Consider the following 14,317-nt stretch of genomic DNA (forward strand, 5'->3'; position numbering starts at 1 on the left):
TGTGCATACTTCAATAAGTTCACAGAAAATGGAATTAAAAGCTTATTTTGGTGCAAACAAATTTTGAAATCCTTGCAGTTTCTTCATAATGGCATTTCTATAAACTTTTTGAAGATCCCTATGTAGAAGCAGAAGGTATCTAAATTTCATTCTTCCATTTCTGTCTATAAACACTTGCAAGAACTTTGTTAACTAGGAACTGTATTTAATAGCAGTACTACTAAGCCTAGATAAATCAAGAGTTTCTCTTTTTAACTAGGTAGCTCTTGATCTCTCATAGAATAAAAGCTTATGACTATGCCTCACTTGGTGAAAAATATGAAAATATTTAAATTAGTGTTACAGGTGAGGGGGAGACTTTTTCTTAAATAAGTAGAAATTTGGTCATATATGCATTCATTGCACACTGAATCAACCAACCAATACCTGGTAGTATGTATATTAAGGTAAAATAACTTTATATTCTGCCTCAATGTAGTAAATACATAGATTCTTACTTGTAGGCTTGACCAGTATACCTTGTAGGAATTTATCTCATCTTGTTAAAATTTCTTTTTAAAAAGGATTTATTTAGTTATTTGAAAAACAGAGTGATAGAAAAGGAAAGTGAGAGAGAGAGAGAGAGAATGATTTTCCTTCCACTGGTTCACTCTACAAATGGCTACATCAGCTGGGATTGAACCAGGCTGAAGCCAGGAGCCAGGAAATCCATCCATCCCATCTGAGTGGCAGGACCTCAAGTATTTGGGCTATAATTCGCTGCTTCCCAAGTACATTAGGAAGCTAGATTGGTACAAGAAGAGCCAGGACTCGAATGGCACTCTACTTGTAATATTGTATCAAGCAGTAGCCTAGCTCGCTCCATCACAATGCCCATCTGTTAGTAAAATTTTGTAGAAGCAAGGGCTGGTGCCAGCCAATTTAAATCCACTTATGATTCAGCTCCCTGCTAATGCCCCTGAGAAAGATGGCCCAAGAACTTGGCCCCTGCACCCATGTGAGAGACCTGGATGAAGTTCCTGGCTCCTAGCTTCTGCCTGGCCTAACCCTGGCAACTGTGGCCATTTGGGGAGTAAACCAGTGGGTGGAAGATCTTTCTCTCTCTCTCTCTGTCTCCCTATAAGTCTGCCTTTCAAATAAATAAATAAATCTTGAAAAAAAATTTTTTAAACTGGAGTACATAGATTACCTACCACAGTAATTAACATAAAACAAAAACCAAAGATCTTCTGTCTCTAAACTCAAGTTAGTTTTTTCAGAAATCTTTATGTAATTTATGTAACCTCAATGAGAATTGTCCTTCCTTTGTTCCATAGTCTGTCTTTTTTTTTTTTAAGATTTATTTATTTACTTGAGAGGAAAAGACAATTGTAATGGCAGTGTTCATTAGTTAGTAATAGAGACTTCAAATCATCCTTAAGTTTGGCCATAGACCCTATTTTTGGGGGATCTATTTAGAGAATGTAGTTAGTAGTTGAGATTATCTCTAAAAGAAACTGCGGCAGGGCAGGTGTCAAGATGCCCAGATCCCACATGGGACTATCTGGGGTTGACTCCCTGCTCTGGCTCCTGATTTCAGCTTCCTGCTAATGTAGACCATGAGAGGCAGAGATGACAGCTTGAGTAATTGGGCTCCTACCACCTACTGGGAGACTGATTTGAGTTCCTTGCTTACAGTTTCTTGTTGGTTGTGGGCATTTGAGAAGTGAACCAGAGGATATGAGCTGTCTGTCTCTATATCTCTCCCTATGTATCTTTCTTCCACTAAATAAATAAATAAATATTTTAAAAGAAAAACAAAATTGGAAGTGCTTTTTTTTTTTAGATAAAGAGCAGAATGTGTGTTTTTTTGTTTTTTGTTTTTTGTTTTTAAGATTTATTTATTTACTTGAAAGACATTTGCAGAGAGAGAAAGCTGAGAGATCTGTCTGCTGGTTCCCTCCCCAAATGGCCCCGACAGCCAGCTAGGGCTGAGCCAAGCGTAAGCCAGAAGCCAGTAACTCCATCCTGGTCTCCTACCTAGGTAGTTAGGGCCCAAGCACTTGGACTATTTTCCACTGCCTTGCCAGGCACATTAGCAGGAGCTGGATTAGAAGCAGAGCATCTGGGGCTTCAAACTGGTGCTTGGATATGGGATGCTGATATCACAGATGGTGGCTTAACCCACTGTACCACAATGCCAGCTCCCAAATATGCTTTATTTTCAGCCTCAGTAATCCAATAAAATGTTGTTTTGCCAATAAAATGCTTTTATATCTACTTAATTCCTCAGAAGAAGTTTGATTTTCTGTAATGAATGCAAGCAGTAATAAAAGCTCATTTTAAGGATTGGTGCTGTGGCATAGTGCACTAGGCCTCTGCCTGCAGCACTGGCATCCCACATAGGCACCAATTTGTGTCCCGGCTGCTCCTCTTCCTATCCAACTCTCTGCTATGGCCTAGGAAAATAGTAGAAGATGGCCTAAGTGCTTGGGCCCCTGCACCCACATTGGGGAACCAAAGGGCTCCTGGCTCCTGGCTTTGGATTGGCCTAGCTCCAGCCATTGCAGCCATTTGGGGAGTGAATCAGTGATGGATGACCTTTCTCTCTGCCTCCACCCCCCATAACACTACCTCTCAAATAAATAAATAAAATATTCCTTAAAAAGCTAATTTTAGTATTTATTGAAGACACTACATTTACTAGTGAAATAACATGTATTGCTTCAAGTCTGGGGATAAATGGCTATTTTTTAATATTTTAATGTTTTAGAGTTTTTATTGTAAAAAATGCATAGAATCCAGTGTTTTGACCCAGTAGTCAAGTATGAAAGGACCTGCAACCTTATACTCTAGCTTTTTTATTTTGCCTTTCCCTTTTTATTAGCAGATAAGCATGAGGTATACCAAATGTTGTATGTTAAAACTTAAACCTTTTTTCCCCCTCAGTCGAAAGAACTCCAAATAAAGAAGCAGTTTCAGGATACCTGTAAAATCCAAACCAGACAGTACAAAGCACTAAGAAATCACCTGCTGGAGACTACACCAAAGAGTGAGCACAAAGCTGTTCTAAAACGGCTCAAGGAGGAGCAGACCCGGAAGTTAGCCATCTTGGCTGAGCAGTATGACCACAGCATTAATGAAATGCTCTCTACACAGGCTGTAAGTTTGCTTTGTTTAAGCAAAAACAAATTTAGTGCCCTTTTACTTCAACTACCTGAATGAAATCTCAGCAGTTAAAGTTCTAGTTGTAAATGATAGCTCTCTTGTAGCTTGTGAAATGGTGGTGGTAGTTTGTATTCTTTCTGTTCTCAACATTGCTTGGAAATGTCATGCTGCATACAGAGTTCTTGGTGATATACTTAGATATGAGATTCTTTATAGGTTCCCTGCTGACACAGATCTTAACAGCTTATTAAAATTAGAGCAGTTCTTTCCGCCATTTTTCCATGCCACCAAAATGGACATGAACATCTTGGCTAATGCTCTCAGGAGCATCAATAATGCAAAAAAAAAAAAAAAAAAAAAAAAAAAAAAAAAAAAAGGGGGGGGGGGGTGTGCTAAATGCCAGGTACTTATTAGGCTATCTTCCAGAGTCATCTTCAGGTTTCTAACCATGGTGATGAAACATGGTTACATTGGCAAATTTGAAATCATTGGTGATCACAGAGCCGGGGAAATTGTTGTGAACCTCACAAGCAGGTTAAACAAGTGTGGAGTGATCAGCCCCCGATTTGACATGCAGTTGAAAGATCTAGAAAAAGGCAGAACAATGTGGTTCCGTCTCACCAGTTTGGTTTCATTGTACTGACCTCAGCTGGCATCATGGACCACAAAGACACAAGACAAAAACACATAGGAGGGAAAATCCTGGTATTCTTTTTTCTAGGGATGTAATGCAAGCTTAAAATAAAAGCTCAATGGACCAAAAAAAAATCAACAGATTTAGTAAATTGTGATCAAAAATTAGTACTACATTGGAAATTCAAGTGGTTGTATTTGAACACAAATATGAAACTTTTTGTATATGGGAGTTGTGTAATCTTTTCCTTAAAGGGCTAAGTAATAAATATTTTAGGCATTACATACCAGTAGACAAAATTGAGGATAATGTTTGTGTAAGTATTTCAAAATCATTCTTAGCTAGTGGGTTGTTTAAAAACAACAACAATAAGAAAAACAAAACAAACAAGTGGATGACCATATTTGGCCCATAGGCTACAGTTTCTGGATTCTGTTCTATAGTTATTTCTAGAAGGGAAGAAGAGATTTAGAGTTTTGTATTACCTATAAAACCAGATTCTAGGTTTTCCTTAGGAAAAATGTGGTTATTCAAACATCCTCCAAATAGCTTATGATAGCTTTATCATCATAATGCCATCATTGGATATTGTGCCTCTTTTTTTTAATCCAGAGATGTTTACTCTTAGAAAAGAGAACAATTGGGTGACCTGAGTAGTCTTTTCCAACACTTCTCCCTCTTTCTATGGGTCATGAATAGGTAGCTCATGGTAGAATGTAACTTTTATTTCTCCCTCAGCTACGTTTGGATGAAGCACAGGAAGCAGAGTGCCAGGTTTTGAAGATGCAGCTGCAGCAGGAACTGGAGCTGTTAAATGCATATCAGAGCAAAATCAAGATGCAAGCTGAGGCACAACACGATCGAGAACTTCGGGAGCTTGAACAAAGGGTCTCGCTCCGCAGGGCACTCTTAGAACAAAAGGTATATGTAAGAGAAAGAAGATAATTGTTCTGGTCAAATATTATTATCAAAATAATTTATAATTTTTATATTGACAGGTTACATTAGATTTCTTTAATTGCAGTTAAGTAGGGTTTTGTGGTGTTTTTTGTGTTTTTTTTTTTCCCTTTAAAATTTTTGACTCAGTATGAACCTACAATTAATGAGTTCTACAAATGAAGGCAATATAATTGAGATGTGGGGTTATGTAAAGAGGGTCAGTTGAATTGTGAGAGTAGCAACTCTGGCTCCATGTTCCTCACTTCTTTTGTCTACCTAGCTCTACCTAAGGAGGTTGGAGAAAGACTTGACTAGTGAAAAGAAAGAACTACAGTAGTTGCCTGGGAGAGGCAGGGACAAAGGATCAGGAAGATGTACTTTACTCATACATCCTTGGCCTGGAACTTTACAGATTACTGAGGGACAGAAGGTAAAACCAGTTCCACACAGTTGAAAAGTCAGGATGAAACATTGCTTCTGGAAACATTTTTACTTTGTCAGATATGTTAAAGAATAGAACTGGAGTCCCCAAATACATTTCCATCCTTTAGAGTGCTGAGGTGAGAAAGACAGAAACAGAGAATGTATCTATGTGGGACACGTGTGAGTTGGGGAAAAGAGGAAGAATGAGATTTTGAGAGGAAATACAGCTGGTATAGTCCTAGGTACATTGGGCATTACTAATACATGCTTAATGATCTTCCTTAAGTTATTGTTTCTAGGCCATAGGCCTATAGATTTTCCTATATTTCCTATAAATTTTGTAACAAAACTAGAAGGTGTTATCAGATTTGAAAATATATATTTAAAAAATTCATGTAAATAGGATATTGTAATTTCTCTGGCATAGATGTCTTTATTAATGGCCTCCTTAAGAGAGATACTTACCTGACTCTAAAAAAAATTATCTTGGGGCCGGCACCGTGGCTAACTTGGTTAATACTCCACCTGTGGTGCCGGCATCCCATGTGGACGCCAGGTTCTAGTCGCGGTTGCTGCTCTTCCGGTCCAACTCTCTGCTGTGGCCCGGGAGGGCAGTGGAGGATGGCCCGGGTGCTTGGGCCCCCACACCTGCATGGGAGACCAGGAAGGGGCATCTGGCTCCTGGCTTCCGATCGGCGCAGCACCAGCCTTGGCAGCCGTTTGGGGAATGAGCCAACTGGGGAAAGACCTTTCTGTCTCTCTCTCTCTCACTGTCTATAACTCTACCTGTCTAATAAAAAATAATAATAAAAAATTATCTCAAGTATTTTTCTCATTTAAGATGGGAAGGATAGAAACACATATATTTTGAAAAATCTTATTTTGTCTGATTACAACTTTTGTATTTAAAATCCAATCTGGGCTGGTGCCGCAGCTCAATAGGCTAATCCTCCGCCTGCAGCACTGGAACCCTGGGTTCTAGTCCTGGTCGGGGCACTGGATTCTGTCCCGGTTGCCCCTCTTCCAGTCCAGCTCTCTGCTGTGGCTTGGAAGTGCAGTGGAGGATGTCCCAAGTGCTTGGGCCCTGCACCTGCATGGGAGACCAAGAGAAGCACCTGACTCCTGGCTTTGAATTGGCACAGTGCGCCGGCCGCAGCGGTCATTGTGGGAGTGAACCAACTGAAAAGGAGACCTTTCTGTCTCTCTCTCTCACTGTCCGCTCTGCCTGTCAAAAATAAATAAATAAATTTTAAAAAATCCAATCTGAAGTTCTATTTCTTATGCTTCACAATTATCACTAAAAGGAAAACTCCCAGTATTATTTCAGGAATAGTATTTTTGGTATGATTGGGGGCCAGTGTTGTGGCACAGCAGGTCAAGCAACTACTGACGTTCCATTATGTGCACTGATTCGAGCCCTGGCTGCTCCACTTCTGATCCAGCTCCCTGATAATGCACCTGGGAAAGTAGCAGAGGATGGCCCAAATATTTGGGCCCTTGACTGCAGCCTGGCCCAGCTATGGATGTTGCAGCCATTTGGAGAGTGAACAAACAAATGGAATATCTCTCTCCATATATAACTCTGCTTTTTGAATAAATAAATTAAATATATATACATATGTAAAATTAAAGGATGGTTGTTATTTTAGTTCTACCTAATGATTCAGAGTTAAACAATGCTTAGCATATTTTGTCTTAATGTTTGAAAAAAAGCCTACATGTTACATAAAGCCAGGTAAAGTGCAGAAATAAAACCAGTTTCCAGGGCCAGCACTGTGGCATAGTGTGTAAAGCCACCACCTGTGGCACTGCCATCACATATGGGTGCCAGTTCAAGTCCTAGCTGTTCCTCTTCTGATCCAGCTCTCTGCTATGGCCTGGGAAAGTAGTAGAGGATGGCCCAAGTCCTTGGGCCCCTCTACCCATGTGGAAGACCGGAATAAGCTCCTGGTTCCTGGCTTCAGATCACCCCAGCTCCGGCCATTGCAGCCATTTGGAGAGTGACCAATGGATGGAAGACTCTCTCTCTCTCTGACTCTGCCTCTCTGTGTCTGTAGCTCTACCTCTCAAATAAAATAAATAAATATAAATCTTTAGAGAAAAAAAAAGTACCCACTAATGAAGTTGAAGTGGTAGTCATCTTGGAAAGCAAGTAGAAAAGAGATATATTGAGCCTTGAAAGTGTTAATTTTTTTAAAGATTTATTTATTTGAAAGAGTTACACAGAGAGAGGAGAGGTAGAGAGAGAGAGCGAGATCTTCCATCCGTTGGTTCACTCCCCAGTTGGCCGTAACAGCCGGAGCTGTGCTGATCCGAAGCCAGGAGCCAGGAGCTTCTTCCAGGTCTTCCACCTAGGTGCAGGGGCCCAAAGACTTGGGCCATCTTCCCAGGCCATAGCAGAGAGCTAGATTGGAAGTGGAGCAGCTGGGTCTTAAACCAGCACCCATATGGGCTGCTGGTGCTTTAGGCCAGGGCGTTAACCCGCTGAGCCACAGCGCTGGCCCCAAAGTGTTAATTTTTTTAAAATGATACATTTATTTATTTGAAAGGCAGAGTTACAGAGAGACAGAGAGAGAGGTTTTCCATTTGCTGGCTCATTCCCCCAAGTGGCTGCAACAACCAGAGCTAGGCTGATCCGAATCCAGGAGCTTCTTCCAGGTCTCCCACGTGGGTGCAGGGGTCCAGGGACTTGGACCATCTTCTACTGCTTTCCCAGGCCAGAGAGCTGGATCAGAAGTGCAGCATCCAGGTCTCGAATCAGCACCCACATGGGATCCTGGCATTATAGGCGGCAGCCTTACCCACTATGCCACAGCACCAGCCCTGAAAGTATTATTTAAAACTTTGAGAACTTATTCTAAGGAAAAGAAATCCAAAATATAGGGAAAATTATTTGCATAAATATTAATTAGGACATATTTTATAATACTTTAAATAACTACCTAAAATAGAGGTATAATTAATTAAATAAGGCCTTGACACTAAAATCTGATTCAGCCACTTAAATTATGGGTATAAAAATGATTTTCATATGGAAAAATATTTTTAAGATATGTTGTATAAAATATAAGAAATCATAATTAAAAATTGGTGCTGGCTTTATATAATAGTGGATTAAGCCACAGCCTGCAATGAGAGCATCCCATATAGGCACCATTTTGAGTCTTGGCTGCTCCACTTCTGATCTACCTCCCTGCTAATGTGCCTGGGAAAGTAACAAGATGGCCCACATGCTTGGGCCCTTGCACCCTGTGGGAAATCCTGATGAAGCTCTTGGCTTTGGCCTGGCCCAGCCCTAGCTGTTGTAGCCATTTGTGGAGTGAACCAACAGATGGAAGATTTCTGTCTCTATTTCTCCTTCTCTCTGTCTAACTCTGCCTTTCAGATAAATAAACCTTTTTAAAAAAAATCATGCTGGCCGGCGCCGTGGCTCAATAGGCTAATCCTCCACCTTGCGGCGCCGGCACACCAGGTTCTAGTCCCGGTTGGGGCACCGGATTCTGTCCCGGTTGCCCCTCTTCCAGGCCAGCTCTCTGCTGTGGCCCGGGAGTGCAGTGGAGGATGGCCCAAGTCCTTGGGCCCTGCACCCCATGGGAGACCAGGAAAAGCACCTGGCTCCTGGCTCCTGCCATCGGATCAGCGCGGTGCACCGGCTGCAGCGCGCCGGCCGCGGCGGCCATTGGAGGGTGAACCAACGGCAAAGGAAGACCTTTCTCTCTCTGTCTCTCTCACTGTCCACTCTGCCTGTCAAAAAAAAAAAAAAAAAAAAAAAATCATGCTTAGAATGAATGAAGTAATGTTAATATTGTTTATATTAGTATGATAGTTGATTCCTTTTCCTGTTTTTCTGGTTATAAAATGTGCTTTATATTAATTTGATAATAGAAATATACTTCAGATTATTTGATACTTAAAAGAATAAGTGGCGGGACCAGCATTGTGGCATAGTGGATAAAACCGCCACCTGTGTTGCCAGCATCCCATATGGATGCCAGTTCGAGACCTAGCTTTTCTGATCCAGTTCCCTGCTAACATGCCTGGGAAAGCAGCAGAAGATAGCCCAAGTACTTTGGCCTGTACCCACATGGGAGACCTGGAAGAAATGGGTTAAGCCACCTCCTATGACTCCAGCTCCCTGCTGATGGATCTAGGAAGGCAGCAGAGGTTGTGCCTAGGTGGTTGGGCCACTGCATAATTATGGGAAAATTATGCATGAATTTTTAAAAAATTCATATTGAAATAAATTTATCTTTTAATTCCATTTTCTATGGATGTTCTGAAGTATTTTCATGCTTTAGAAATACTATTTTTCATAAAATTAATATAGAATTTAACTTTTATAATCATATTATCTAGCTGGAAACAGTGTAATGAAAATTGAGAAAAAGTGAAACAAAATTTCACGTATATGTGAGGCTTACTTTGTTGCTGTCTCAACCTAAAGGGACAATTTTTGCTTGCTTGGGTGCTTAAATCAATCTTCAAACAGAATTACTCATGTAAAATCAGCAAACTTTTCCTCCAGTGTCACTCATTTATTTTCAGACGGAGATTTCTCATCTGTATAACCAGTAGGCAGAAAGTGCAGAAAACATACCTATTGTGATTTTTTTTCTTTTTTCTTATTTTTATTTATTTATTTGACAGGTAGAGTTATAGACAGTGAGAGAGACAGAGAGAAAGGTCTTCCTTCCGTTGGTTCACTCCCCAAATGGCCACTACGGCCAGCATTGCACCAATCCTAAGCCAGGAACCAGGTGCTTCCTCCTGGTCTCCCATGCAGGTACAGGGGCCCAAGCACCTGGGCCATCCTCCACTGCCCTCCCGTCCACAGCAGAGAGCTGGACTGGAAGAGGAGCAACTGGGACTAGAACCGGCGCCCATATGGGATGCCGGCACTGCAGGCAGAGGATTAACCAAGTGAGCCACGATGCTGGCCCCCTATTGTGATTTTTCAAAATGTAATAGAGACAAGGTTATAGTGATGGCGATTAGTCCCAGACTGCCTTATAGCCATGTACCTCACTTGAGATACAAACATTAGCCCTAAAAACCAAGTAACATCTCAAAGCACCATAATATATCACCCTATTGTTCTTTTATTTTATTTTTTTACTTAAAAAGCATATATATACATATATGTGTGTGTGTATGTGTGTGTGTGTGTGTGTGTGTGTGTGTGTATGAGAGAGAGAAGGAGAGAGGGAGATATCCTTCATCTGCAGGTTCACTTCCCAGACACCAGCAACAGCCAGAGTTGGGTCAGGCCAACGCCAGGAGCCTGGAGCTCCATAAGGGTCTCCCATGTGGGTGGCAGTGGCCCAAGCACCTGAGCAATCCTTTGCTGCCTTTCAAGATGTGCATTCACCAGAAGCTGGATTGGAAGTGGAGGCAGGTCTCAATCCCAGGCACTTGGATATGATATGTGATGCAAGCATACCAAACAGCAGTTTACTTCCCTGCATCACAATATCTACCCCTTATTGTTTAAAAAATTATTTTTTTGAATGGCAAAGTTACCCAATTGAGGCAGATAGCTTTGATTGGCTGATTGACTGCCCAAATGACCACAATGGCCAGGGCTGGCCCAGGCTGCAGCTAGGAGCCTAGAACTCTGTTTGGGTCTCCCACATGGGTGGCAGGGGCCCAAGTATCTAGGCCATCTTCTTTTGCTTTCCCAGGTACATTAGCAGGGATGTGAATCAGAAGCAGAGCAGGTAGGACTTGAACCAGTGCTCATTTGGGATGCCGGCCCCAAGTTTTTGATATATAAGATATTTAAAAGAAAAAAATTTTTTTTTTTTTTTTTTTTTTTTTTGACAGGCAGACTGGACAGTGAGAGAGAGAGACAGAGAGAAAGGTCTTCCTTTGCCGTTGGTTCACCCTCCAATGGCCGCCGCGGCCGGCACGCTGCGGCCGGCGCACCGCGCTGATCCGATGGCAGGAGCCAGGAGCCAGGTGCTTTTCCTGGTCTCCCATGGGGTGCAGGGCCCAAGCACTTGGGCCATCCTCCACTGCACTCCCGGGCCACAGCAGAGAGCTGGCCTGGAAGAGGGGCAGCCGGGACAGAATCCTGTGCCCCAACCGGGACTAGAACCTGGTGTGCCGGCGCCGCTAGGCGGAGGATTAGCCTAGTGAGCCGCGGCGCCGGCCCTAAGTTCTTAAATTTTTAAGTTTAATTGGTATCACTTGGGTATTTTATAGAAAGATGTTAAGATAATGAGAATTATTTTGCAAATACACAGTGTTTTCAGTTGGCAGTCAGAGAAGCAGAAACAGGAATTAAAATTTGTCCTTGAGGCTGGCATTATTGAACTGCATTTTTGCAGTGACCACTAATTATTGTCTTTGGCCCTAAAATGCCTTAAAATCTTAGAATTTAATGCTCTTTTACAGTTTTTTAAAACTTGCTGTTTAATATTTTAAAAACCTTTTATAAAGATTTATTTATGTATTTATTTGAAAGGCAGAGATACAGAGAGAAGGAGAAACAAATAAAGAAGTTTTCCATCTGCTGGCTTACCGCGTTCACTCCCGAATTGGCTGCAATGGCTGGGGGTAGACCAGGCAAAAGCCAGGAGCTAGGAGCTTCATACAGGTCTCCCACATGGGTACAGGGTTCCAAGCACTTGGGCCATCTTCTGCTGCTTTCCAAGGCACATTAGCAGGGAGCTGGATTGGAGATGGAGGAGCTAGGATTTGAACCAGCACCCATATAGGCTACCGACATTGCAGGCGGAAGTTTAACCTTCTGCATCACAGTGCCGGCTTAAATAACTTTGGTTTTTTTTGTTGTTGTTTTTTTGTTTGTTTGTTTGTTTGTTTGTTTTTGACAGGCAGAGTAGACAGAGAGAGAGAGAGAGAGAAAGAAAGGTCTTCCTTTGCCGTTGGTTCACCCTCCAATGGCCACCGTGGCCGGTGCGCTGCAGCCGGCGCACCGCGCTGATCCGATGGCAGGAGCCAGGTGGTTCTCCTGGTCTCCCATGTGGGTGCAGGGCCCAAGTACTTGGGCCATCCTCCACTGCACTCCCTGGCCACAGCAGAGAGCTGGCCTGGAAGAGGGGCAACTGGGACAGAATCCTGTGCCCCGACTGGGACTAGAACCCAGTGTGCCGGCGCCACTAGGCGGAGGATTAGCCTATTGAGCTGCGGCGCCAGCAATAACTTTCTACCATAAAAAATTTTGAACATAGACATTACAAAATATATTACAAGGAAATCCCGAGTATTTATCACCCAGCTTCAACAGTTATCAAGATATTTTGCTATTTTTTTCCCCTCATCTGCTCTCCCACCTCCACACACATACTTTTTCAAAGGATAGCATCTAGAGTTTTATAAGAAAATCCAAGTATAGCTAGCATTTTACTCCTAAATTTGGATAGGACTTTTTGCCTTTAACATAACCATCATTCCATTGTGATGCCTAATATAATTAGTAATAATTTCTTAGTTCATGTCCCAATTTCTCCTGTTATTGAAGAAAAATGTTTTATAGTTGATTTGTTTGGGGGCCACCATTGTGATACAGTGGGTTAAGCTGCCACCTGCGATCCGATGTCTTATATGAATTCTGGTTCCTGTCCTGGCTGCTCCACTTTTGATCCAGCTCCCTGATAAATATACCTGGGAAAGCAGTGGAAGGTGGCCTAAGTGCTTGGGCCTCTGCCACCCGTAAGGGAGACAAAGATGGACTTCCTGGTTCCTGACTTTTTTGCCTGGCCCAGCCCTGGTTGTTGAGCCCATTTGGGGAGTGAATCAGCAGATGGAAGATCTCTTGTCTGTTCCTCTTTCTCTCTGTAACTCAGCCTTTTAAATAAATAAATCTTTTTTTTTTTAATGGTTTATTTGGATTGAGGCTCAAACAAGCTCTGCACATTGCTTTTAGTCTGTAAAAGTTCCCCCTTCCCTTTTTCAAGAAGATTATGGGGGCCGGCATTGTTGCACAGAGGGTTAAACCACTGCCTGCTTCACCAGCATCCCATGTGAGTACCTGTTCAAGTCCTGGCTGCTCTGCTCACAATTCAGCTCTCTGATAGCATGCCTGGGATAGTAGAAGATGTCCAAGTACTTGGGCCCCTGCCACCTATGTAGGAGATGGAGTTCTAAACTCTGGGCTTTGGTCTGGCCCAGCCCCAGCCACTGCAACAATTTGGGAAGTGAACCAGTGGATGGAAGATCTCTTTCTGTCTCTGTCTTTCCCTCTCCCTCTCTGTAACTCTGCCTTTCAATATAAATCATTCTTAAGCAAAAAAAGAATAAAAAGGAAATTATAGATTAGATCATTTGTTCTTAGAAATTTAGAATGTGATTTGACTGCATACTCATGGTGTCATTTAATGTTTTTTGACTCCTCTATTTAAAATATCCATGTGTATGAGGCTTCTTCACAAAAGTCATAGAGAGAGGTTGGCTCATTTCACCTCTCTGTTGGAGGCTGCATTTTCTGTCTTTATGGGCTGTTTAGTTATTTTCAGGTTCCTTTGGAGTAACTAGAGAGTCCAGCACTCCTTTACCTGAGAGCCAAACACCTAAGAGGTGTAACAAGACTGCTGTGGACCCACCAGGAAAGTGTAACCCAACCTGGTCTGCAGAATCTTTTTGGCTTTCTGTGGGAGAAAATTCTGAGGATTCAGAAATGTTAACAAAGGATGTTAGTAAGTTGATGCTCAACCCTTCTGTCAAATTCCCTTCACCTGCAACCAGAAGATCCACTTCAACAGTCTGACAGAGCTAGTCAAGATGATATTCCAGAGGCCCAAAAGGAGGAGTGGTATAGGGACATTGTTATCTGAGCAGAGAGAGCGACTGGCCAAGCTGAGATACCTCTTAATGTACAGATATTCACAGTTTAAAAAAGAACGCAGAGAGGCTGTTCCTAATTGAGTTCATAGTGAATGAAGAAGTGAGCCGTTCAGATGTTGCTGCAGTTACTGCCTATCTCATGGATGGGATCCATCAGAGAATGCTAGGATAGCAATGGATTATGACAAAAAGTCGTTTTAAGCATAATCTCTATTGTACTGTTTTTGCTAGTAATTTTACACAGTAGAACACTATTCTATGCTAAGATAGACTTGTATAGCAATAATTTTTGATAGCCTATAAGTTGTAATTGTCTTTTTCTTCCTACCTTGGTACCAGTGATTTATATGGGATCTGTAGTTTGAATGT

At 42.1% G+C, this 14,317-nt stretch overlaps 1 protein-coding gene and 1 pseudogene across 6 annotated transcripts in view; both read left to right on the forward strand.

Moving 5' to 3' along the window:
- The window catches only part of TAOK1 (TAO kinase 1), a 176,922-nt gene that overhangs the window by 148,980 nt on the left and 13,625 nt on the right, over positions 1-14,317 (forward strand). For all 6 annotated transcript variants that reach the window (XM_051824587.2, XM_051824588.2, XM_070061154.1 and 3 more), the window contains 2 exons: positions 2,929-3,141; positions 4,520-4,702. In XM_051824587.2, the coding sequence (XP_051680547.1) occupies positions 2,929-3,141; positions 4,520-4,702 (396 nt within the window). The remainder of the gene's footprint in view (positions 1-2,928; positions 3,142-4,519; positions 4,703-14,317) is intronic.
- On the forward strand, positions 3,148-4,513 carry LOC127484360 (small ribosomal subunit protein uS8-like; annotated as a pseudogene).

The sequence above is a fragment of the Oryctolagus cuniculus genome, chromosome 17 (genome assembly GCF_964237555.1).
Source record: "Oryctolagus cuniculus chromosome 17, mOryCun1.1, whole genome shotgun sequence".
Classification (NCBI taxonomy): domain Eukaryota; kingdom Metazoa; phylum Chordata; class Mammalia; order Lagomorpha; family Leporidae; genus Oryctolagus; species Oryctolagus cuniculus.